At 38.5% G+C, this 25,692-nt stretch overlaps 2 protein-coding genes across 3 annotated transcripts in view; one reads left to right on the plus strand and one right to left on the minus strand.

Annotated features, from left to right (window-relative positions):
• Window positions 1-422: 422 nt before the first annotated feature.
• Window positions 423-20,456, plus strand: impg1b (interphotoreceptor matrix proteoglycan 1b). The gene is made up of 17 exons (XM_072364799.1): window positions 423-489; window positions 4,737-4,952; window positions 5,940-6,106; window positions 6,220-6,241; window positions 6,737-6,783; window positions 6,893-7,042; window positions 9,417-9,475; window positions 9,746-9,945; window positions 10,043-10,357; window positions 11,938-12,584; window positions 13,004-13,093; window positions 17,418-17,637; window positions 18,093-18,303; window positions 19,301-19,486; window positions 19,606-19,789; window positions 20,228-20,328; window positions 20,438-20,456. Exons 1-17 carry the CDS (start codon window positions 423-425, stop codon window positions 20,454-20,456), a joined length of 2,901 nt encoding a protein of 966 aa, XP_072220900.1.
• A 1,566-nt stretch (window positions 20,457-22,022) lies between these two features.
• The window catches only part of myo6b (myosin VIb), a 34,564-nt gene continuing 30,894 nt past the window's right edge, over window positions 22,023-25,692 (minus strand). For both annotated transcript variants that reach the window (XM_072365668.1, XM_072365667.1), the window contains 2 exons: window positions 24,768-24,986; window positions 22,023-23,280 (listed from right to left, as the gene is read on the minus strand). In XM_072365668.1, coding sequence (XP_072221769.1) covers window positions 23,081-23,280; window positions 24,768-24,986 — 419 coding nt within the window. In that variant the 3' untranslated portion in view covers window positions 22,023-23,080. The remainder of the gene's footprint in view (window positions 23,281-24,767; window positions 24,987-25,692) is intronic.

Raw genomic sequence — 25,692 nt, forward strand, 5'->3', positions numbered from 1 at the left:
AGGTAAAGAGATTAGACTCAAAACGAAGCTTGCTTTTTTAACCTCATCACGGTTGTCACACTAACGACATAGAAGGGAACTCAAGTCGAAATACCATCGGTAACCTAACTGTCCTTCCTGTAGCTCCCCTCCCTCCCTCCCTCGCACCCACTGCTCATTCATCCATGCAGCCACAACTGCTGTCTACTGGGATCCAACTGCGCAGAAGAACTAACTACTGGGGAAACGGAGCCAGAGCTCAGATATAGGAGTGGACTGGGCTGCCTTGTTGGGTGTGTGCTACGAGTTTGTCAATGCTGATGAGGAGACTTCTGCTCACTCCTCATGGACTTAAGATAAGGAGATCCTGGATTGTATTGTTGTTTGCAACTTTCTCTTTACAAATGATTACTTTGGGCTTGAAAGACATAAATTAGCCCACCATGCTTTTAAAGTCAGGAGTACTCCTCACTGTGTGTCTTTTTACCCTCCAAGCAACTCAAGTCAAAGGTAAGAGATGAGGAATTATAAACAGTGATTGTTTTTGTCGTCATACTGCAGATTTGAGTAGCTGCATGTGTGATTGCTGCACTGTTCTCTGACTTGCACTTTATGAAAGTTCAGGTGTATTTGTGCCAGTAAAATATTAATAAAATACAACATGTTCACACACCTTTACGGGGCAGGAGTAGAGTTTTCCAGATGTAAGTATAAAATGTCAGTTCAATTTCAGCAAACCTTTCATTTTCAGACATAAAGAAAATTCCAAAAGCAAGTGAGGCATTTTAAGGACATAAGTATTAAATTAATCAAACTGGCAATGACATATGATAGGTGCCACCAGGATAGAGATCAGAATTATATCAGTACTAATGTTTGGGTCCACACTGGTTGAAATGTTCAGCTTGATGTGCCTGGGTGAGCTCATTATCCTGAAGGAAACAAAAGCCATTTTGTTCCCAGTGTTGCAGGACGCTAATCTTTTCTGGCTTCTAATTCTGCTGTGAGGCCCTTTTGCGGTTGCACTGGGCATTAAGGCCCACTCCAGCACTCCCAGTTCTCACGCAGCTCCCCGTGTCTGTGCATGTGCCCGTCCTCCGAGCTCCAGCCGGCCTCCAGCTTACAGATATCCAAAAGCCTATCAAACAGCTGGGGCATAATTTTAAGACAAACACTGACATTTTTATGGAATTTCAAGCAACACTCCACCCTGCTGAAATGTTTGGTAACTATTTGTTGAACGTATTTTCTTGACCTTCGTTAAACTTGGGGATATCTGCCAGTTAAGCTGTGAGCAACAGTACCTGTGCACTCGCATTCTTTGCATGCTCCTGATTTTGGGCCAATTTTGGGTTTAAAGAAAACAATATTATTTATTTTGGAGATCATTACTGGTGTGTATTATGCTTTTCTTTTTTGGTTTTCCAAGCAAGAATTTAGCAAATTGCTTCGATCCACACAATGTCAACCACACACAAGTGCAACATCTGCTGCAAACTTTGACCTCAAATTATGAACAAGCACCTGTTAAAAAAAAAAACCTCAAAGCTTGTGACATCTTTCAATGACAGATAACTTCTAATCATAAGCCATTCAGTCACTTCCTGTCTTTTTTTCTTCGTTTTTATATTCACTACTTTACATTTGCTGTCACTTGTGGATTCATTGGCTTCTTGGCTAGGTGTAGGAACAAAAAACAATCTTTTGTTAGCTTTAATAATAGAATGTGGTTTGGTTAACCTTGAAATACATAATTTACTTGGCAAATAAAACATTTTCACCAGTCTTCCACGTAGGGAGTGACTGTGTGGCTAGATAATGTGATTATAGTTGAAAAGAAGCCTGCCTTGGTATGAAGCTACACAGGTACAGGCTGATGTAGGTTTGCAGCACCTTGGCAAAGAGAAATGATGCAAGTTTGCATGCATGCAGGACAAAGACGTGGTGTCACAGGTGGACCGTGGCTGTGACACCTGGATGGATCACAGTTAGAGGTAAATTAAGGCATAAATCATATATAAGTAAATGATGGAAATACAGAATGCAGTGATTGAGTTGGTTAACACCATATACCACACAGTGACATGTGACACATCACATATCAAGCACTTCTTCAAATTGATACGATCACAAGTAAATTATATATTTTTTAGATTGAACAAAAATTTGTCCTCTTCACATTTTTACGAATTTTCTGCCCATCGAATGTTCACTTATTTGATTGTACCTTTCTTTATATGATCACTCGACCATCACTTCAAGAAGAATTATCATAGAACCTTCAAACTGTAACTCTATATTCAATCATGTTATATAGTTTGTATACAAAAAGTCTTGAGCAGAGCAAGTTCGACACAGTTTCAGGCAGACACAGTTGTATTTGATACGAGAGGCAACCAATAGTGATATACACACAAATAAAAAAAAAGTCTAAAGCAAAAAAATATTTATAAATGTGTTTAATCTAATTAAATGCCTGCAAAAATACAAAAAAATGAAAATAAAGTCTTAATGTGAGAGGTTGTGAAGCCACATAACCTGAGAGACAGATTGAGACTGGATTATATCACCATATTCCAACTGTCCCATAGCTGTTAGACTAAAAGAGAGAAAGACACAGTATTAATAATTGCTCTGCAGTGTTTCAATCAATAGAATCTTCTTCAGGCACTTTCTTGGGTCCACACATGATTGTACAGGTATGTGTCATCTTGTGTTTGCCCACTACAGAATCTGTTTGCACAGTTCAGATTCAGTGATGCAGAATTCATGTACAAACATGGGCCTCTTGTTTATCTCTCCTGAAATGCAGCATGTTAAGTTACAAAAACTGTCTGAAATACAATTCTAGCAGTACAGTCATTTTATCATTGACACCCACCAATTGTTTTTGCATTGCCTTTGCCATTTATTTATTTATTTTTTTTAATCTAGACGAGGCACAGTTTGTTATTTAGTTCTGAGGATCTAAAGTCTTTGTTTTGAGGCTTATAAATCCTGGCTTAGTGTCTTAACAGGTCCACTTAGATTTGCCAGCTGGCATCACAATAAATAGCTCTATTCAATAGGGTGACTGTGTCACAGTGTGTTGACTGGCACATAGGCTTTTGTAATGGTGCAAAATTATCCCCTTGAAATGCCTCAAAAGTGTCTGATCTTCACAAATTATTATTCTTCTTTTACCGAGGTGTTCAGAAAATTAGTGCATCCTGTATTCAGTTCCACTCTGATTTGATATTATCAAAGGAAAATTGAACATATTCTTTCTGTAGTTCATTAGTCTCTTCAGGCTGTACAGTTTCATATTTATTCAGCAATAATCCACTTCTGGATACTACTCAGCACAAACTGATTTTTATGTTTCACTGAGTAGTAATTCAATAAGTCAAATTGCCCAAAGGCACCACAGCATCTGTACCATCGCAAAGAGAAAGAGTTGAACATTCACATTCTTTTAAACATCTCTGCGTTTTTTCCAGTTTTCAGACAAATATTTCCCAGTCACAAAGCAGCACACCAGACCTTTACAGGCTCCAGACATTCTTATGCTACATTGAATTTAAAATCCTAAGTAACTCATTGTAAAGAAAAAAAAAGACAAAAATAACATCTCAGTAACCAAACATGTACAATAAACTTTTCTCCGTACAACCAGATGCTGTTCATATGCAGTTAGAAAGCAGCAGTAGTTAATTCAGGCTGAACAGATGCCATAAGACACCCAGTTGGATTAAAAATCAGTCAAATGAAATAATCCTTGGCAGTAGTGAGTGTTGGTTGATGGATTACTGTACAACAAGTCCAATAAAGGTTACTGTTTAAACTGCTCACTCAAGTGAATCAAGCTTTCCCACTGTCACTGCAGCCTCTGACCTTTTCCAGACTGTAAGTCACAAAAGACCCCGAGGCGAAACATTGTGTGGATACAGAAATAAAATGAATTCAGCAGTGACGTCACATCAGGGTCAACCAAAGGTTTCACACTTTTTTTCACCACTTCCAGACAAATAATTTGGATTTGTTTGCTGTTGGACATGAACTCACAAGTGCATGTTGCTGGAGTTCTTGTTGATAAATGACATGAAAAAAATTCAATATTTTACTCTAATGAACTGACTGTGTTTGGAGTTTTTTAGTGAAACTTTGGACGTGAATTTCCTTAAGTCAGAAAGATCAGCACTAGCACTATACTAATCAAGCACTATGGCAATGAGTCGCACATTAAAACCCAAGATGTTTCCATCATCCAGTGGTTGTGATACATGTCTGTCAAATGAATCCCTTAAACCTAGTTTCTTTTAGGTTTGAGTGGTAAGCACAGTGAGAGTAATCCCTGATGATATGGTATTTGATCATGTAACCACGATCCTTTACCTGCCTCCTAAACCAAGCAAAAACAATGTTTAAGCCATAATGTACATGTAATGCACTTAATGTTTCCTCAAGCAACAGTCAGAACCACAGAGGTCCTGACATACTGTTTTGACAGAATGAATAATAATAATTTGAGCTGTAAACTGATCTAACAATATGAAATTGCCAGATTGTTCTTTTAAAGTGACAATGTTGCATCCATCTAGTGTATAAAGGCAAACAACCTATCCTAAATAAACAGCTAATGCAAAATAAAAAATGTTCTTATTTTGCATCTTATTCAGATTTTTGTCAGTTGATAGGTTGTTAACCTGTTAAACGCTCTAAAATTTCATCCATACATATGTGCTATATGTCACTAACGAGCTACATCTCTCCTGCAGACCTTCGTGACCACGGTTTTTCTGGACTCAGGGATGTAAAGTTTCGACACTTTCTGCAAACTCCTAGACCAATCGGACATGCAACCAATGTCAGGGCAGAGCAGGACAGATATCGGGTGAAGAGGTCTACAGTCTTCACTACAGGTGTCAAAGTGTGCCCCCAGGACACGATTAAAGCGGTCATCGGGAGTCACCGGGCCTATTACAAACTCCGAGGTAGAAGGAAATGACTTACTTTCTTTATTGGCTAAGCCTTTTAAAATAGTAAACAGACATTTTCTAAAATATTGACTCTTTGTGAAAAGAGAATAAAGCTCTAAATCAAATCAAATGAAATAAACTGCTGACTGCACAGCTTGGATGTTTATTGCAGTTAGAAATGATTGCAAATACAATTTCAAGCACATTTATTCCTCTTAAACATCCGTAATTCCCCACATACATGCTCATCTTAGTCTTTTTCCACGAATGAACATGCTCACACTGAAAATACCTTACTGAATTACAATGATGATAAATGCAAATTTCCCTTGTCCAAGATAAAGTGAATTGTGGGTGTTTTGAGAGATTAGAATTGCCATTGTGGCTGTTATAATAGGTTTGTAATCAAACTGATCCGCAACAGCTGCTGTTGCATGTGATCTTAAACTGAAGCAGATTAATTTGGTATGCTGGCGGTAAAAGGCACCGCTTCAGAAATGAGTTTGTCTGAGAATAAATTTCCCACACGCATCATGATATTGGACAATTTTATGCTCTCTTCACCCACAGAGCTGGATGAAACTTTTGGTGGGTCTTTGGGGGCTTTGCTCTCATGATTTTGATGTTTGCAAAAGTGTAATTTGTTAGATATGATTAGTCTTTTGTGAAACAACAAGCAGTGGTACTTATTTGTGCTGTCGTATCTAAATGACATAAAACAAGTTTTGTGACTTAATAGTTATTTTTATGAAAATGTTCAGCACTTTGTTTCATATTTAAAGCCACAGTAAAACACCGTACTGTAGGGAGTTAAAACCTAAACATAATCTCTAAATTGTGTCTATATCACCATCTACATATGTGCCAAGATCAATACAGATACCTCTTGCCAGATTTCTAACTTGTTTTAGTTAGGATTAGATGATCTCTTTAGTGTTTTTGATGGATCCTGCTTCTATTTCACTAATATTTGCAGGAAAAAGTAATGTGAATTATTTCTAGTTTGTCAGGAAGCGATATGGGAAGCGTTTCGGATCTTCTTAGACAGAGTTCCAAGCCCAGCGGAGTACGGAATATGGGTTTACACCTGCCAGCATGAAAACCTCTGCATGGATGACCTGGCCCAGAATTTCAGCAGCTCTCAGGAACATCTAGACTTGGTGGCCAAAGTAAGCGATGCAGCAACCCTACGAGTTCGTACCCCACAATAAAGTGGACATGTTATGATTTTGGTTGTCATTGCAAATCTTCAATAGCTGATTTTTATTGTTGTTATTTTCAGAGAGTTGCAGAGCAGACTGAAAGTGAGGGGTAGGTACAAAATTTGCTTATGAAATTAGTGTGTAAATTTAAGTTGAAGTTAATAGGAAAAGGCTGTTCTGTAATTGTGCAAAGTTGCCAATAATACATTCTATAAATAGCCTACCAGTCCATCCAACAGAAAATATTGGGGATATTAGGAGAATTGAATGGATGTTACAGATGTTGATTCATTCAAAATTCTATACCTTTGATCTGAATTCTGACTTTGTCTAAATCTCTCTGTGTAAACTGTATCGTGTAACTTCTGAAGAGTGGGGATTTAGGAGGAAAAGAGATTCCTAAAAGGTGAATGTTCTTTCATTTCCAGTTTTGTAGCTGGGACTCCAGAGCCGGGCAGTGAGTGTAAGTTCCACATATGCTCAATAAAACTCAATAAAAGCAATTAAATGTCTTTAACCCCCCCCCCCCCCCCCCCCCCCCCCCCCCCCCCAAGTGTCTTTGAATGATTTCACTGAGGTGTTGCTATTTCATCTCAGGTAATTGGACTCCCCCTCTAATTCTGCTCCCAAATGAGGCTGATGAGGTGAGTTAAGAAACCAACGTTAAACCGACCGTTTTTTTTTTCATAGTCACATTTCAGTCCAAACTCAGCCAGAATCAGCAGTAATGTCCTTCGGCTTTCTGTTTGCCAGATTAAAGAAGATTCCAACATCATAAAAGAGAACTATGAGGAGTACATTGTTGAGTTCAGCATCACTGTTGTAGATCCAACGTACAGCGAGCTGCTCAGCAACCCCGAGGCGCCACAGTATAGCGACATGACAAGAGAGCTCAGAGACAAGGTGAGATTACACGCAGCAAATGTCAACATTCTTTTGAGCTGCTGCCTTTACCCGTCTGCAAACACTGCCAGCCGATGGAAAGCAGAGCTGCCCCTTATTTTTTGAAGGTGTTGTGTAGTAAGGCAAGATGTATATGCCAGCTTCTATTAAATGGTTAGATGTAAAACTGAACCTGACTGATTTAACAGCTTTAAGGTTGCAACACAGGACTTAAGGTAAGACCTGTCAATGACTGTGAGCCCGGAATAGTAAGATCTATTTCTAAAGATTATCACTGACGAAGGAGAGACTGACTATAAACATAATCTTTTGAAGTCATACAAAATGTCAGCTTAAAGCTGTACCAGGAGAAGAAGAGGATGCACTTCAGTTTACAACTTAATACATTTAGTTTCTTCAGCTTTTTTCTACATTATTAAAGAAGACCGCCATCAGTGCACCTCGTCAGCTCAGGGTGGCTCCTGCTTCCTATTTTCTCTTTCTCATTTTAATTCCTGGTGCTAACATTAACCTTGGTGACCTGATTAAGAGTAAAAAGCACTAATTACAGGTGTGAGCACACTCGGGACAGAAAGAGGATGCATTTTTATCTGGTCACTGGACACGTTCAGATGTATGGCCAAATATGAAGTAGTCGTACAAAAGAAATCTTTGTATTCACCCTGATGAAGATGACATCTTTATTTTTTCATGCCATCCAACAGAACTTACTAACTCTAACCACCTTGTTTTAAAATGCTTAACCAAAATGGTAGTGGTCAGCACAGGGTTTTGGCTGTTCCTCTTGACAGTTACATAAGTAATATGAAGCAACATTTGATAAGTGATTATTTGACAAAATGCTTTGATACAGTGCTACTCTATAGAGTTATTTCCATGTGTAGTTATTTCCAAGCAGTGGAGTTTCCACTAGGAGTTCTGTTCTTTTGAAAAAAGCATTGGCTGTAAAAAAAACTAAACAAAAAAAACAAAATAAGGTGTATCAATTACAAAAAAATCTCCTGCTCATCTTTTAAATGAAGTTTTGCAGAGACGGTGAACAAAGCAGCTGTGATTGCAGCACCAAAGCTCCAAATCGGTCTTCTCAATCCTGGGAGTTTCCTGTTAACATGCTTCACCCCGCCCATGTTTCATCTCCTCAGAACTGGGGTTTTAATGCAGTATAGCAGAACTTAATGTGGAGGCAAGGCTGGGAATGTCTTGTTGCACATTACTGGTACACACACAAAGCCCAAGGGTGTCACACGGGCAAATCTGAAACACGGTCCTGTCTGAATAATGATTTAATCAGCGTCATTGAATGCAGCTGTGATTTTACAGAACAACTATAATATTGTGTTTGTTGCCCAGCTGTCAGTTGACTGTGTGAGATAAGAGACGGGTTTATTTGCATATAGAGCAGGAAACTGACATCTCATCAGAAATGGGCTCTCAAGACGCAAGTTGGGGACACATCTTAATACCAGGTCTGAGCAGCCCCTTTGTTTCAAGTATCCTTAATATTTCCATCTCACCACTCTGCGGCACAAACCGAATTGCTGGTTAGCTGTTAATTGGTCAGTTTGGATGCACGGTCCACTTTAGGAAAAGTCCTAGTCATTTAAAAATTCTTCCATTTATTATATGGTGGCCATTTTGCCCCAAGGAGCTAATAATAACAATAATTATTCGTATCATTATATTCTTATCATCTAATTCTATGTTTTGTTGCTTACATATATATTTTCTATTTTTTTGTAGGATTAGGGATGATTTCCAAATCAGTGCCACAATCCTGTCTGAGCAGATCATTCGACCCCATTACTTATTTACTGCTTTGATATACAGCTCATTGTCAGCTGTTTGGCCATACATAGACAGGTCTTTCCAAATAAAAACATCTTGAAGAAGACGGGAAACAAAAGGTCTGCAAACTTAAGTTGAAGTTTCAGGGCTTTTTTTTTCCTTTTACAATCTGAGTGAAAGCTCTGAATACTTCCTGAATGCGCTGTACATAATTAGTCCTCTAATCTGCTTCCATATAGACATTCCACCTCCCTTCCTTTGTTGCCTGTCTATTGATGATAATTATATAATGGCTGATAATTGTTGTGGTCCATTAGCAACACTAGAATCTTTACATTAGTACATGTACTATGACTGTAGCAGAAAGTAATAAAGCACAACATTATCATGTAATCATATTGAGTGGTCAAATTTGGCAGAAAAGTGAACTACGAAAGGCAATCCTAAATCAACAGGTGTGTAAAAACATTTATAGGCCAAAGCTGGGGGAACAATATTGTTAAATATTCTATAGAGATGCATTAATACGGACAAACTTCTGATGTTTCTTTTACGTCTATATAATTCAAAATTCTTCCTCTCTCTGTAGATGTATCACGTGTTTGAAAAAGTTCCAGGATTCAAAGAGTTACGCGTTCTGGGATTCCGGTGGGTTTCATTCAATTTCATTAAAGGTTTCATGAAAAGTGTGATACCATTTATTTGCTCTGTGGTAAAAGAACGAAATTAAGAAATTCCAAAGACACATTTATACCATTTTATTTCCTTAAATGAGTTTTATAACAAAAGTCTGTGAAAATACATAAAACACTGCACTATATCTTCTTTTGATGAGAGATTAAAAAACCAGCAAACATCCACGATCAGCTGGATTTGTCTCTTATGAGGGTCCCTGACATGTTTTGTTGTGTTGCTCAGATCGGAGGACGTGTCTGTGCGCTACGCTGTGGTCTTCAATGGAGAAACAGAGCTCAATGATGAACCTGAGGATTTGGAGGTGCCTAACACAGAGACAGGTGAAGATGTAAACGCTCCTAAACTGAAGTACATCATCGTAAAGGCCTTAAACCAGGAGCCATCACTACTGCTGGACATACAGACTCTCAACTTTGAGGCTGGTAAGCATAGTTAGAATCAAATATAGCTGAACTGAATATGTCAGCGATGAGAATGGGAGCTTAAAACTGTAAAGGTGTTCTAACGTTTTCTTTTTAGTGAACACTATTTATCCAGTGGCGGAGCTCGGTGTGAACCCTGTTGAGACTGACGCATCAGAGGACGACGCCACACAGGCACCAACAGGAGACGGCACTCCCACTCAGAATTTATTCCCCACTGTGGCAGTGACCGAAAACTCACTAGAAGCTTCTACTGTAAAATCAGACACACAAACCTTTGTGCCTTTCATCCCCACTATCCTCCCAGAGGCCACTGTGGAGGCTCCCTTTATGGCAGGTACAGAGGAGGAGTTCATTAAAGAGGATGAGGCAGAGGTGGAGGAGGTGCCACCAACTGAACATGATGATAGAGGTGAGGTAGAATATAAGGGGCAGATGACGGGCGGTAAGCCCTTCTCCGGTTAAATCTCATTTATCAAGCAGGATGTCAAGGGCTGACAAGTTTAAAAATTCAAAGCTTTATTGATTAACCAAACATTAGATTAGGGTGTTGACTCCATTTAACATTGTTTACTGTTAACTGGAATAGGCTCAGAAATGAGTATAATCCTACATTTAGCTGTCATTGTCTGATTTTTGGGTTATTATTTTATTCATGATGTGGGGGGGGGGTCGTCTGCACAATTTTTATAGTCTCCAGACCTTAGGTGAGCACTGGGTATATAAAACACTACATGCCCAGGTCACACAGTTAGAAAGTTAGAGAGAGGTACCATAAAAAGTAAAAGCAATAAAATAAAACGAGGAAAACTATTCTAAATGAATATTTAAAAGAATTTGGAAGATATGATGAAAGAATGAAAGTTGTGTTTTACAGAGGCACAAAGCTAAATAAGTGCATATCTTTTTTTGTGTGTGTTGAATGATTTCCAAAACGAATCACTCCTTATAACCATCAGAGGATTTATACATCGTAGAATGTATCAGGCTCATTGTACACCACTGCAAGAAGCGCATAAAACCCAGATATATTTAAAAAAAAAAAAGAAAAAAAGAAGAAAGTCTTTGCAGAGCACAGTATTGATCGTCCAAACATAGTCACAGTATCTATAAAGAACACTCATGCCACTCAGGAAAAGGAAATTACAGTTTAATTAGACTTGGTGGTTTGATTTTTTGCGCAAGGAGATGCTGCCTGTGGAGGCAATGCATCATCTTAAAAAGCAGCAGCCAGCCTGCGATCAAGTCATTACAAAGTCATGCTGTGCAGACAAAATTTGTTATACCAGAAGAACCTCCTTTTAAATTCTGGTGCCATTGCTCCAGGCCTTGGGGGAAATGTATATGAAATAATGCACAACTCACCAACAGCATTTTCATTTAATGGAATGGCATAAATAGAAGGAACTTGGGTTTTAATATTTGACTGCACGATATTATATTAGAACAAGTTGATACAGAAAATATTTGACACTGACCCTTTTTTTTTCAATCCATCTATTTATTTATCTTTGATAGTCCCAATCTTAACCCTGAAACAGTATATTGAAGGGGAGTGACGAAGCGGGGACAAACCAAATGTCTTCACTTTTCCTAAATATACTTATTCCTGTGATCTATAATAGTAGTATAATAGGTAATAGAAACATTGGAGCATTTATCATGTTCCCATTAATGGCATAAACAGTACAGTACAAGTGAAAAGTTAGAAGACATTGACCCACTCAAAATGAATTGGAATGTGTGCCCAGACTTCTCCCCGTTGCTGTAAATCTGCAAGTATGTCTGGCTGCGACTTGCAGTGGGACAGTTGTACTCTGACCATATCCAACTTAGCCCACATCCAACTCCACCCATACCCAATTTGTCTGAATGAGTGTGGCTTCTACGAACTTGTAGACTACTTGGATGTGCATGTGTACACATATCATTTCAAATGCAAAATAACTCCTGATTCTTAAACCTTTCTCCTGTTAGGTTTTGCTTTACAAGAGCCAGAACAAGCTGATGAGGTTAGCCCGGACCATCCAGAGCAACAGAACGAAAACATTCCTGTGCCAACTCAAGGCCCCCACCCTGAAGGGGTGCCGACGGATGCTCCTGCTGAGGTTAACCTTGACCTGCCACAGTCTACCGTTCCAACAGTTTCAAAGACTTCTGTCACAGAGGCAGCAGCTCCAGCTTCCACACCTGAGGACACAGTCCCAGGCATTGAACCAGGAACAGATAATGATCCTTTACCAGTCCCTGTGGGTAGCGGCGAGGCCCCTGAGGACAGGGATGATTCAAGTGGAGGGTACAGTGGAGTGGCCACAGTCTCGGTGGACGTTCCTGTAGATAATTCAAACATTCAAGTTGAAGCTGGACCAAGTCGGAACAAAACAAAGGTAGAATCGAGCGTGCCACTGGAAGAGGAGAGCGGTAGTGGGTTTGCTTCAGAGTATGATGAACGTCCGTACGAATCCACAGCCGCACCTGCCATGAGACAAGTCAACACACCACTGATGACAGCAGTGGATAATAGCAAAGAGTTAGTGGTTTTCTTTAGCTTAAGGGTCACTAACATGATGTTTTCTGATGACCTGTTCAACAAGAGCTCCCCTGAGTATAAGTCACTGGAGAATACATTTCTTGAGCTGGTAGGTGCACAAGCTTTTGTGTTGGATATCATGTTTCTCCATGTTTTATTCTCATACTTCCTTTCATAAGCCCAAGCTAAAGCTGTCTGCTGGGATGCAATATTTATTTCAAACTTTAGTTACACATGAGATTTTGGGTGAGAAAAAAACAATTAAGAGCAATCCCAAGTTGGTCTGAGTAATGTTGTCCTGAACAAGTGAGGATGCACTGAGCAGTAAGCCTTATCCTCACAATGTACCATTATTATTATTACTTTATTTTCATTTAATTACAAGAAAGTGTTACAAGGCTTTAAACAATTGCCTAATTCTTGGTCAGATCTGCAGTAAGCTAATGCTTTTGTTTCAACGGAGTCACTGTGTCAGCGGTGTATATATATATAAAAAAAAAGCAAGTGAAATTGTTCTGTTTCACTTAGACACAGCACTCTGGGTCCAGAAACTCGCCAAACCCTGGAGCATCTAGTAAATCTGGGCCTAGGAGACAAACAACTTTAGCCTCCATACCGGTATCTTTCTTTATTTCCATATTGGAACTATTCCAATACCTTAGAGATTATTGAGAGAACAGACTTTCTGTTTCTCGACTAACCTTTTCTAAATGCAGTATCTAAAATTCTGAAGGCACCCAACATTTCTAACATTTCTGAATTTCCGAGCTTTGCTTTCATTCTTACACTAGAGTCTAGACTGTCCTGCGGCAGATGCTCATGTCTAGTTGTTTTATCTGTGAACCTGATTGTACTACTGATGTTTGTCTCTTATGTCTTTGTTTGATTTTGCCTTAATGTTTCATATTTTGCTGCCGCTTTGCTTTTTTCAAATGCTTACCAGGTTTAGTTTCACAAACATTCAGCAGAGTCTCATTTTATGCTTTTGTGCTTCTCGTGTGTCGGTGTACAGCGTGGTCCCAGGTTTGATAAGTCAATAGTTTGAATAAATGTGACATTCAAGTCCTTACCAAACTAGCTTGCATGGTGAGCTTGGTGTTGCTAAGCCTATCACTACCTGAATTTGCCGGTGTTACGTGTTATACTGAAGTTTCAAATCTGCTGCCTGTGTGGACATTGCTGCTCTGCTGCACCAGTTGCTTTGTGTTTTACATTTGCCATGGCTGCAGACTGAAGCAACCAAAGTGACAGAACGTGCTCGGGGCAAATAAGAGTAGGCAACAACAAAGGAAAAGTATCTGATAGTCAAGTTAGAAATCAACTCAGTTCAGGGGAAGTCTGAAAAAGAAAGTGGTCGATGGTGAAGACTAACACAGGTCACCATTGGTGTTACTTTTCCTTGTTACAAGCTCACACATATGGGTGGATTTACTCTCAGTGCAACAGGATGTAAACATTCCTGACTGCAAGTTTAACTGGCAAACTAACTTTAATTGATATTTTTGGGGAAATGGCTGTTTTTTGAGCTCTCTTGCTCAACCAGCAGCTGGTCAGATTTGTAGAACATGAAATCTGTAAACAGGGAAAAAGAGTTTAATCACCAGTGTCTCTTAAACTTACTAATATGTAATTCTCACAAAAAACATAAAAAAAAAAGTATGGACTCAACCCGTCCTCATTCTTAGAGCATCATTACATATATTGATTTCATTCATTTTTCAATGTATAACTGTGTTTAGTGTGGTGCTGCACTCATTGAGCAAGTTAGCTATTCACAAAAACATAGATTTTTTTTCTATTCTGGGGTTTAGGATTCTTCATTACAACATTTGCCAGTTTTTGCATGTCCGAAGCCTTAAAAATAAACCTACAGATTGAACGACTTATTGACTGAATGTGGGGCAGAATAATATGATAATAGGCTTAGTAAATACATTTGGAATGTCATGCTGCTTTATTCATTTTGTACTGCTAAAACTGTTGTGTTGCACAAGGTAGAAAGCAAGCTATCCCAGAGTAGTCTGAATCATGGGACTTGTCTGCCTTAGTTACTGGTTAGTGACTTGAGATAAGAAGCTTTGAACAGTTCTAGTCAGTTCCAGTACCACACACACATCGTGCTAAAAATGGTTTCAATCTCCTTAGTGTGATGTCAGTCAAGTGTATGTGTGTGTGGACATCTGCATGCATTTTGCAGGGCTGAATGGATGACATGACTTAGGCTTACTATATCTTTATGTACTATTATGGAAAATAACATTTCTCAAGGTCCTTGTCTTTTTGTAAACATCTGTTGCTTTTTAGTGCTCATATTTTGTGAAATGTCATTTTGTTGCATTTCTAAGAGTAATCCTTGCTCTTTTGATGTACAGAACACTTTTAAATCAGCATTAGTTGCTGTCATTATGGTGAGGTCTATCTCTTAAAACCTGCACTGGATAGCGTACATCCAGAAAAAGGCTTCACTTGACATCTCCGTTTTGTTTCAAGGCTCAGTCACAGGTTGACAGAGGGGACACACTTTATTTTTAGGCTAGCTCAGATGTGCCTTGAATTCTGTGTTATGTAAAGTCATCGGCCTCAAACTGAGCAGATGCATTGATATAAATAGGATTGTGTGTTTGATGCAAGGCAAAGGGCCAGAGGAAATACAATGTACTTGGACAGTAGGATATAGTTTAGATAGTATTTAAGGTTAAGATTACAAGGAAGTCATGTAGTCTGATGATTTTAAATGAAATGTTTGCTTATCTGTATAAACGCTTATAGAAGGCTATTCTTTACTCTTTTTGCTGCTGTAAAATTTGTGAATTTCCTCTTGTGGGACAAATAAAGTCTGTCCAAACTTACCTGATATGAAAGTTCAAGGTTTGACAATGCGTGTTATGAGCTGGATGTGTTTTGATTTTAGTTTGCTGAAACCGTTATTCATAATTTGATAGTGTTGTCAATTCCTACTCCGTATTAGGGAGCGCCAGAAAAAAATAGACATATAGAAAAATACACACAAAGCAAGATCAAATCTTTGATTTAAAAACAACACTCCATCTCCAATTTTTAGTGGTTGCTCAAACCATGGTTTCTGCAGTTCTTCTTCTCAGTTGATTGTATTTAGCTTCCTGGCAAACCTAGAGAAGTCAGATGAACTGGTAAGTCATTACTGTACTGTATGGATTGTTGGTGACCCATTTAGAGTTGTCAACATATCGTCCTTTAAATGGGCTATTTGAAGCTTTTCCAAACTGGTTTATAAATCTGTGGAAACTGCGAAAACCATAACGAGAAAATGCTGAATGATATCATATATTCAGTATATATACTGTATTAGGTAGCCCATTTAAATGGATTTACTATTTGCTGTGATATATTGACTTCCTAGTACACACACAGACACACATATATATATATATATATATATATATTTGTTCCACAGTAGCTTTCAGTTCTCTGTATTATTTTGCTTCAATTACTCCTGTACCTACTGGTTTGTGAAGCAACCAATAAAACTGGATATGGAGTTTGTAATGAGTTTATTTGCATCAATAAATGAGATAAAAGGGTTTGACGGCATAATATTGCTTATGACCTCAGTTTTGGACATCAGTGAGAGGATATTTCACTTGTTTTTGTAAAAAACAAGAACCAGTAGATACATGTGTAACTTTGTGTAAAAGTGTGAGGTTATAGTTGTGTTCGTAACATGCTGTTTATTAGGTTCCCGTGCATAACGAACCGATGAATCGCTTGTGCTTTTTAAAAAAAAAATTTTCAAGTACAGAAACTGCTGAGTTTGTTGTGAAGGAACTTGGTTTTTACCTTGTGTGAAAAGCAATCGAGCGAGGACGGTAATATCAGTGGATATGTAGAACTGTGACATTCTGTATTAAGACAAATGAATGATCACACCTAACTGCGTATGCAGTTGGCCTGGAAGTTGTTCCCCATTTGTTGGACTTCCGAGTAGTTTTCCTCTTCTCTGAGACAGTATCAGCTCTATGGCACTGGCCCACCATAAATTGCATGCCAGTGATAGGTGAGATAACCCGATCAGAGCAGAGCTCCTTAAGGCCTCTTATCTCCTGTACAACAGCCAGGCCTGCTAAAGTTTTGTAATCTCTCCCTCTCACACGGTGGTTTAATGCTTGCCTCATCTGTAGTGAACATGGAGTAGCTGGAAGGAGAGCGGTGCAGATCGATGACATCTATGCAGGTCCATTACTTTTGCTGACTTCCTCCCCATCCTAAATCACACCACCATCATCAGTCTAAAGTCTTGATAGATCTCAGTTATCTGAGCAGCAAGTTTGCAAGTCTGTTGGGATATTTTCTGACTGTAACAATGTGGAAAGGAAAAGTTAAAAGGTGGAAAACGTGGCTTTATATGTTTTTCAGAGCAGATGTTGTTGAAGCTGCCATAAAAGTGTTAAAGACCTTCTGTATTTTGAGCTTTTTGAACTGGTTTAGTTGGTTACTTTCTGATTTCATGATTTGGACAGGTAAATTAGATTCAACAAAGGGTATCTCCCCTGTTCGCCTGTAGCCAGAGTATGACTGCAGTTTCTCAAGGGATCCTAAACTTTGATGCACCACTATTGGATGTTTGTATTTCTGTTAACATCTGGATAGCAGTTTCCATCAAAAAACATTTAATAAACATTTCTTTGGTAGTTGATCACGCAAGATGTCATTAAAGTCTTTCTTAAAGGCCTCTTCATCAACTGTTCTCCTTCCTGACTAGAATTTGCATGTCTTGTGCACTAATGCTTATAATAAACCTAACCCCAAATCTGTTCTGGATCTAATTACACACTCAGTGTAGCAATGGCAGGATTTCATGCTTGCATCAAACTTTAATTGTGAACTTTTCCTTGAATTCACACTGTAAGCGCACTGTTCACCAGGGAGTAACTGAATAATCTGCCTCTCCTCTCCATCCACACAGCTTTTGCCATATTTACAGTCCAATTTGACCGGATTTAAGCAGCTGGAGATTCTCAACTTCAGGAACGGGAGTGTTGTGGTAAACAGCAGGATGAAACTGGACAAGCCAGTACCTTATAACGTTACAGAAGCAGTGCATTGTGTGCTTGAGGACTTCTGCAATGCAGCATCTAAACGGCTTGACATTGAGATTGACAGTCGCTCATTGGATATAGAACCAGGTGAGTTATATAATCCCTGTCATTTTACAAACACAACGCTGTTTTATTCTTACTTTTTGCAGTTCATTTGTGTTAAACAACTTTCGAATTTGAGACTAAGTATGGTCACTGTTAATTCCCCTTTTTGTGAGTAAAATCCATCTTTTCTGTAAGAAATAGTCACAGCATGCAAACAAGAACAACAGAAAAGTACTCATCCATAATCCTTACTTGTTCACAGCATTCTTTGTCAAGTGCCGTACAAACCTGACGCATCTGCTTGGTTGGAAGGGTTAATGACTGTACACGGTCTCATAAAAATCCCTCATTCAACAGCTCCACTCACAACAATCAAAATGCCCTTCAAGCTCTACTCTGAACCTGTAGAATCTAAATGACTGCATTAATGTTAATGAATACCTCTTTGCTACCTCTGCTTTTCTCTTCTGGCAATCTCTCTCTTCTGTTGGCTTCAGCTGACCAAGCCGACCCCTGTAAGTTCCTGGCCTGCAACGAGTTTTCACGCTGCGTGGTAAACAGTTGGACTAATGAAGCAGAGTGTCTGTGTGATCCTGGCTACAGCACTGTGGACGGGTTGCCTTGCCAGAGCATTTGCACATCGCAGCCAGACTACTGCATGAATGAAGGCCAGTGTGAAATAATCCCAGGCCACGGAGTAACCTGCAGGTACACATAAGCTGTGGAAAAACAGAATAAAACAAACATGACCTTACGGAAGGCACTCGTCCTCTCTTAGGCCTGTCTGGCCAGCTATGCATTAATTTCCCTATAGTATCTTAAAGTATCTTAAAGTATCTTTGTTTTTTGGGTTTTTATCATGTATTGTAATGCAGGTGCAGACACGTGGAGTTACATAAAAAGAAAATCATCTGTAGTTGTGCACTCAGAGTCATCCAAGATGTGAGAGTTGACTGATGACGAATCCCTCATGAGAACAACACAGAAGAAAAGAGTTCAAATAAATATCAGTAAAATAGAATATTAGTGTAATTATTGCTGTTTAGCAGCTAGCTCTTAAATCCAAAGGCATACAGACTCAAATGATAGATCTGATCATGAGTGATTAAACAGACTTTGTATATGCAGCCTCATATGCAGCACAAACATATTAATTTATAAATGGTAGAACAGAACAGAATTATCTATATCTACTAAAACCATTAAAATGCAGGCCTGTTGCAGGCCTGTAGCTGTTGCTGAAAATCCTCTATCATGAAAGAATAAGTAAACAAATTACTTTCAAAACTTTCAAAAACCGTCATAGTGTTGTTAAAAGTAGAGGTGATGCAACCTAAAGGCAGAAGTGCTCCTATCCCAACTTTTTAAACATGTTGCCATCGAATTCGACATGAAAACACATGTTTAATATTGAATGTGTACATGTTGTCTTTGATTTTGTCTAAATTATCTCTAATTCACTGTGTATTTTCATATTTCTACATTGAGCACAGCATCCAAACCTTTGGAAACAGGGTTGAAATGTGTATAATTATATTGTGAATTGTAGATAAAGGCAGTCTAGGTCTAATTACAGTCGCATTGGAGTTCCATATTTTGCTGTGCTACAGGGTAATTATTAAAACAACTTTTTCTTTCAGATGTATTATTGTGCTCAGTGGTTCAGATAACTTTTGAGATACATTTTTTTCCTCATTTGTTTCAGATGCCTTGCAGGTAAATACTGGCACTACCACGGAGAACGCTGCAACGAGCTGGTTTCAGTGCCATTGGATCCATCGCTCATCGTAACCTGCCTCGTGGGAAGTCTCTGCCTTGTTTGCGCCGTCATTGGTATTCTGATATTCATCAACAAGAAATGTGTAAAAACCAGAAAGGCTATAACTTTGGTGTAAGTCTGACCACCTTGTCACCTATTGTACATATACAACCACTATTATCAGTCATTGGGCGTCACCTGATGTCCCAAAAAACATTTGTTTTCATTGCCTCGTCTCCTTTACATTGTAGGCATACCCTTGCCCCCTATGCCTTTGAGAACACTTTGAGGGAGAATCCAGTATTTGAGAATGATGATGGTGTCTTAACTCAAGTGTCCACATTACCATACCCTTCAAGTTCTGCCTCTTCCCAATCCCAACAGTCTGAGCTGGAGCATTTTGCCTCAGTTGAAAATATACATCTGAGTATTGAGGTACACTGTGCGGTGCTGCACAACAGACTAAACTAACTAAACTACTAATCTCCCTTTTTTTTTTTTTAGTTAATATGAATCAAAATGCTTTAACAAACTCTGTACTAATCAATAACTTATTTTCTTCACAACACAGTTTGCATTGCTCTCATTCTCCATACCTTCATTTTTTGCTTTATATGCAGCATGAAAACTAATTATCTTAAAAATAGACTTTACTGATCACACAAAAACTGTTAAAGCAACCTTTTAACCTGCTTTGTAGAGATCCAAAGAGGTTGTTGTTTTTATCACTGACCTGTGAGGTACTAGCTGGAGGAGGATTTACTGGACTTTGTTAAAATGCTTACTTTCATTGACCTTTTATCTTGCCAAAATGCTTCTGGGGCAGAAATATTTATGGAACACACTGAGCCCTTCTACTCTGTGTCTCTGCAGATCCCCAGACAACTCTACACAACAAGATCAGAACAGTTAGTCTCAGAAATGGTGGATTTTCATCACTGTATACCGCACAATGAGGTAAGGACTGAGCTAAAGTATATGCAATACCATTCTATAATGAAATATTATGTACATTTACATTAAATGAAGGTGATAGACTATATTTTTACAGTTGTTTTCAGGGATTGTGCTCTGTATAAACAGCATGGTGAACAATGATTAACTCTGCCATAAAATATTTTTCAGCTGTATGACGTGTGCAAAGGTAAAAATATGCATGAAACTGTTGGTGATTTTTGGACTCACAAACCGAATCGCTGTGGAGTTTTTTTTGTGCAGTTTTGTCTTTAACACCTGGGAAATGAATTCTAGAAAGCTGACACCATGCTAACCATGTACAAATATTTACTAGATAAAGCAGTTTTGATCGATGCTTCTGCGTAGACGTGACTTTACTTTCAGATACTGCTGTACATGTGGTCATGATTACAAATGATGCTGCCATTTATTGTATTACCGCACCTGTAATGAGCCGTTTGTCACTCTTCTTCTTGTCTCCTCTAGACGTGGCAACTGCGAAATGAATACAGAACGTGTTGTCTTTTAAGGGCATCAGACAACGACCATTTTGAAGTAACAGTCCTCTGATGATACCTCGCCTGTCTGAGCTGCCGACACAGAAACGCAGCGCAAAAGCACAGGGAACACAGGAGAAATGTTGCTGTCACACTGCGTATAGTTTGCTTGTGCAGATGCAGGTACATTAGACCAGTGGTTGAATTCATAGTGATGAAAGTCTCCAGCTAAACAGTGAGTTATGGAGATTAAACACTGTTCAAGGAGAACCTAATATTTATTTCATGCATTGAATGGTAGGAACATTTCCTTTACTCCCTTTCCTCACAATGAGGTATTTATTATTTACGAACTGATACACATGGCTGTATCTTACTATACGTTTAGACTGTGAAATTTAGTCTATTTTAATGCTATTGTTTAACACTGTTGTATCCAAAAAAGAGAATATACTGTATAAGCTGTTGACTTTGGTTGTGGCACATTGTTTATAGAAATACTGGCTGCTGTGCCGTGTCTCCATCAGTCTGTCCTATCCCCAACTTTCCCCACTAATCATTTGTCTGTTAAAATCTTGACATATTTTTATACATTTTACATTCAAAACAGAAGAATAAAATTTTTTCTTTTGAAGAAAGGAAATCCTTCGTTTTTGGCTGCTCAGAATGTGTTAAGTCTCTGTGACTGGCCCGTGTATACGGTGCTGAAAGGTTTTAACCTTCATATGACCCCAAACGTCGTTAGATTTATACACGATGCCAAAAGGCAGGTCGTCAAAGGGGAACAAACAGATAAACATTTTTTTTTTTATTCATTCAAAATGATCCAAAATTCCATATTTGTAAGTCACAAAAGTATGTGAACCACCTTAGATGCAATCAGTTACCTCAGATAAAGACAAATTTGGATAATTTAGCTGAATAAAATGTTTTAAACAACAGCAAAAGACAGAAATATGTACCATCAAAACTAGTGTTTTAATTGGTATCCAGCTTTTGGCGTTAAATCAATTAAATAAATGGACCAATTTGTAGGTAAAATAATCAAATGACATCTGCACTACACTTTATTCACTAATTCACAAACTAATCTTATTAATCTCGGTTATTATTAGGATACTATATTAATTTATCAAACACTAACAAATCTATGCTCATGAATTAAATCATTCTTTCTAACAATTATGTGAAATCTCATAAAAAAACCAAACAAGAACATTACAGGATTCTGTTTATTTTGTACAGTATTCCAGAGCAACGGCCGTCATACAGTATAAGATCAAGATGGAACACTTAACTCAGTAGTTAAGGTTTATTTAATAAGATTATCTTTTAGAATGTAAGTATGGGTCTAAACAAGGGTTAGATTGTCAAATGAGATGACTGAATTGTTCCTGGTCGAACCACAAGAGTCAAGTAATCGGCTTAATTAAATATAACATGTACAAACACGCATAACACACACACACACACACACACACAAACGTACACAAAATATATCATGGTCTGTAAGACAACCCAAAACCCATAAAACCACAAACACGGAAACATTTTGCTCTCGCATAATAAATGAGCAACAGTACAAAAAAAGGGAGAACTGAGAATTTTGCGTCAACAGAGACCTACTGTACTAACGTACTGTATACACGGCAAAGAAATAATGCTTTCAAAGGCTTTCTTGACTTTACAGCCACCACAGTTTTTGTTATAGTTGCTGTTCCACATCTGTAATCTGACCTGGTCATTCGAGTGATTTTCATCTGATGATTTGTGAAAACTGTATTTATTCCTCCTGACATCAGATTTGTCAATCTAAATGCTCATAACGGGTGACTTCATGAGATGACAAGACAGTCACACAACTTTCAAGTAATCTGTCTATATGAAGGGTTGAGGCTGACGGCTAGAGAAAACTAAATCAGTTAAGACTTCTGTGGTGCAACAATATTGTTATTTAAGGCCTCGCTGTGGCATTTTCAATTCATTCACAGACTGAGAAAAAGGCTAAACTTGATAACGCTACACCATCAAGGTGTTCCACTGCAAAATGAAAAGATATCGTTTATAAAACAAAAAGAACAAAGTATAGATAGATAAAAAGGTGTTTCAGTGATTGATACACTGAGTGCTAACAGGAAGGTTTTGTAGAGGGCATCTTTGCCTGTGGTAACTTCTTTAACATCACACACACCACAGCTACAGCGCACCGCTTCAACACTTGCAGGTTGTTATGGATCAGTGTCGGATTTCTGGGTGAGCTGGGCACTCTGGTTCACTTGAGGAGACTCTGCAGCATGGCGGTAGCATATGTTGGGCGGGCCTGCTTGTTCTCTATGGCTTTCTTCAGGTACTGAATTCCATCACAGCGTTCCCAGATTTCCTCAAACTGCCTGGGCAGAATCTCTGCCCCTCTCTTCCTGGTGAGACCCGTTTCCTCCAGACTCAGCTCACACATTTCCATATCGTCTTTGCCTGGGCGGTGGACAAGAAAGAGGTTCACTAACAAAACAAATTATCTGTAAGAGGACATTTCTATTTCATTTTATTTGGGGTTTCCTTTTAATCAAGGGTAGAATTCTCCCTTGGTACACATGCACATCAGAATGATGTGATTGTTAAATCATTGATACCTCTGAGGTTTTTTTTTTCCTCAGATATTTTAGACCATAGAGGCTTCCATAGGATTCAGAATGTGCTAGCTTGCCGAATGGATAGGGTACAGAGTAGTGGAGAAAGGTGAAAATTACATCCAGTTCAGTGCAAATGACCAAGAAGATATCCAGGAAATAGCTACTTTTTCTGAAGAAAGCCTTGACAATTTCTTTTTTTTTCACGAAGGAGGAAACAAGCAGCGGTTAAGAGGTTGTGGGTTCACAATATCCTCTGGGCAAGACAAGAGTTTAAGCTCATCCAAAAGCTGCACGTGTACAATGATCACTTCCAGACTTACTCCAGGCTGTGAAGGGAATAATTTCGGCACCTGCTGGGAAGAGTCTGGGAGGATTTAAATCCAATTTTAGGAAGCGATTACTCTAAACTATGAGTGACAAGATGTCAAAGCTCTGTGATTTGTTAAGATCTGCCAGATTCCCTCTGACTGGATGCTTTGACGTGTATATATTAGGGCTCGGACTCAATAAAAAAAAAATTAAATACTTAGAGGCTTTGTAATTAATTGATCGAAATTAATCGCATTTTTAATCGCATATAAATATTTGACCTGAAAACAATGAGAAGCAATTTTTTTCACATGGATTTTAGTATACCATTGAATAATGACTGAATACATAAGCTTAAGCAACAAAACATTGTTTATTTATGTATTATGTATTTTTCTGGTTCAACTACGGTGGGGCAAACCCATACAGCGGTGGGGCTCAAATCAATGTAATAATTTCAATGTGAATATATATTCAATGAAACAACACCCTCCCACAGCCAGAAGCACACGCCCAGAGAGACGGTGTAGTTAATTGTTAAGTTGTCCTAAAGCCATATATAGTCTACCACACAACAGCCAAGAGTCAAAACACAGACCCGACCAATTAAGTATGCTAGTTAGGCAGCAAGACCGTAGCAAGGATGAGCCTGAAACAGGCAAAACGCAATAACAAAGTCAGCAAAGTTTCCAAAAACAATATTAAAACACCCAGATTGAGGTTTTCAAATTAGTACAATCCGCCCAGTTTTTTTTTTAATGCATCAATTTTTGTGTAATTAATTAATCTTAATTAACGTGTTAAAATCCCAGCCCTCGAATATATACATAATATATATTATCTATATCTATATAAATGTATATATTTGTGTGTGTGTGTGTGTATATATATATATATATATATGTATATATTAATGAAAGTTTTGGTGAAACCGCTCATGAGCACCAGATGAGACGTGGGCTAAAGTTTTTTTTTTTTTATGCCATCATCTTGGCTGAAGAGAAAAAGCTGCTGACTCACCTGCGACCAACACAATGGGCTGTTTGTCTGGATGAAGCTCCATCTGTCTGGCTATCCAAGGCCCATCAAAGTGGGCGTACCACCAGCCTTTCTTTTTATTCTGTGGGTCCTTGTACTGGTCGGCAGGCCGGATGAAAGGAATGCGAAAATAACGCTGCTGGCGGTTCATGGCCACTTCCTGATGCTGAGCTGCTGTTGGAGGGGCTGGGTTCTGTTCAGCTGCAGTGCGATTAGAAAAAAATCAGAAATGGCAGCTAATGTTCAGAACAGCATCTGTGATTTAACCTTACGTATGAGCAGACGACACACTGAGCCGTGCATTCAGCTAAGTACAGAGCTTTCAAAACAACACAAGATCAAAAAGAACCCAAAGAATGCAAAAAAACAAATATCACATGGCAAAACCGATAAAGCCACTTCTAGCTTCTTACTAAATGCCAAGTATGACCTCCGCTGAATCACAAAAGGCCAAGAATAAGACCCAAATATAAGAAAAACAAAGTGCAGCTTTCATGAGATATCATATCAAGTTGGAGATGGTAGATAAATATGGTGAGAGAGGGAGTAACATCTAATATTCCCATAACCCATCAAACCTATTACGAAGTAAAGTAATATTAATTCAATGTGCTGGTGAGCTTTAAAGCATAAAAACAACATTTGTGTGCGTTTCTCGCTAGGTTGAGCTGAGAATGAAATGAGCAAACCAAAGTTATCATGTTAGTCATTGACTAGAAAAGTATGGCTGGGAGTGACTTGCTCTTTAGATCAAATGTTTCTGAAAGAAGGCATGTGAATATTTAGGCCTCAGCATTTCATGTTGTGAAACAAAAACAGGTCATTATTAATTCTAATTATTCAGTCTTGCCACTGAAAGGAAAGACCTACAGTGGACAGAATAAACACTGTCATCTGCAACGTGCTG

This window comes from Leuresthes tenuis, unplaced genomic scaffold, assembly GCF_036924035.1.
Source record: "Leuresthes tenuis unplaced genomic scaffold, fLeuTen1.0.hap1 SCAF_15, whole genome shotgun sequence".
NCBI lineage: Eukaryota > Metazoa > Chordata > Actinopteri > Atheriniformes > Atherinopsidae > Leuresthes > Leuresthes tenuis.

Bases quoted from the DNA above. Each gene is read 5' to 3' on its own strand.
- impg1b (XM_072364799.1), top strand. From the start codon at position 423: ATGCTTTTAAAGTCAGGAGTACTCCTCACTGTGTGTCTTTTTACCCTC. The intron at 6,784-6,892 runs GTGAGTTAAGAA...TCTGTTTGCCAG, and splicing joins TCCCAAATGAGGCTGATGAG to ATTAAAGAAGATTCCAACAT. The intron at 17,638-18,092 runs GTGAGTTATATA...TGTTGGCTTCAG, and splicing joins CTCATTGGATATAGAACCAG to CTGACCAAGCCGACCCCTGT.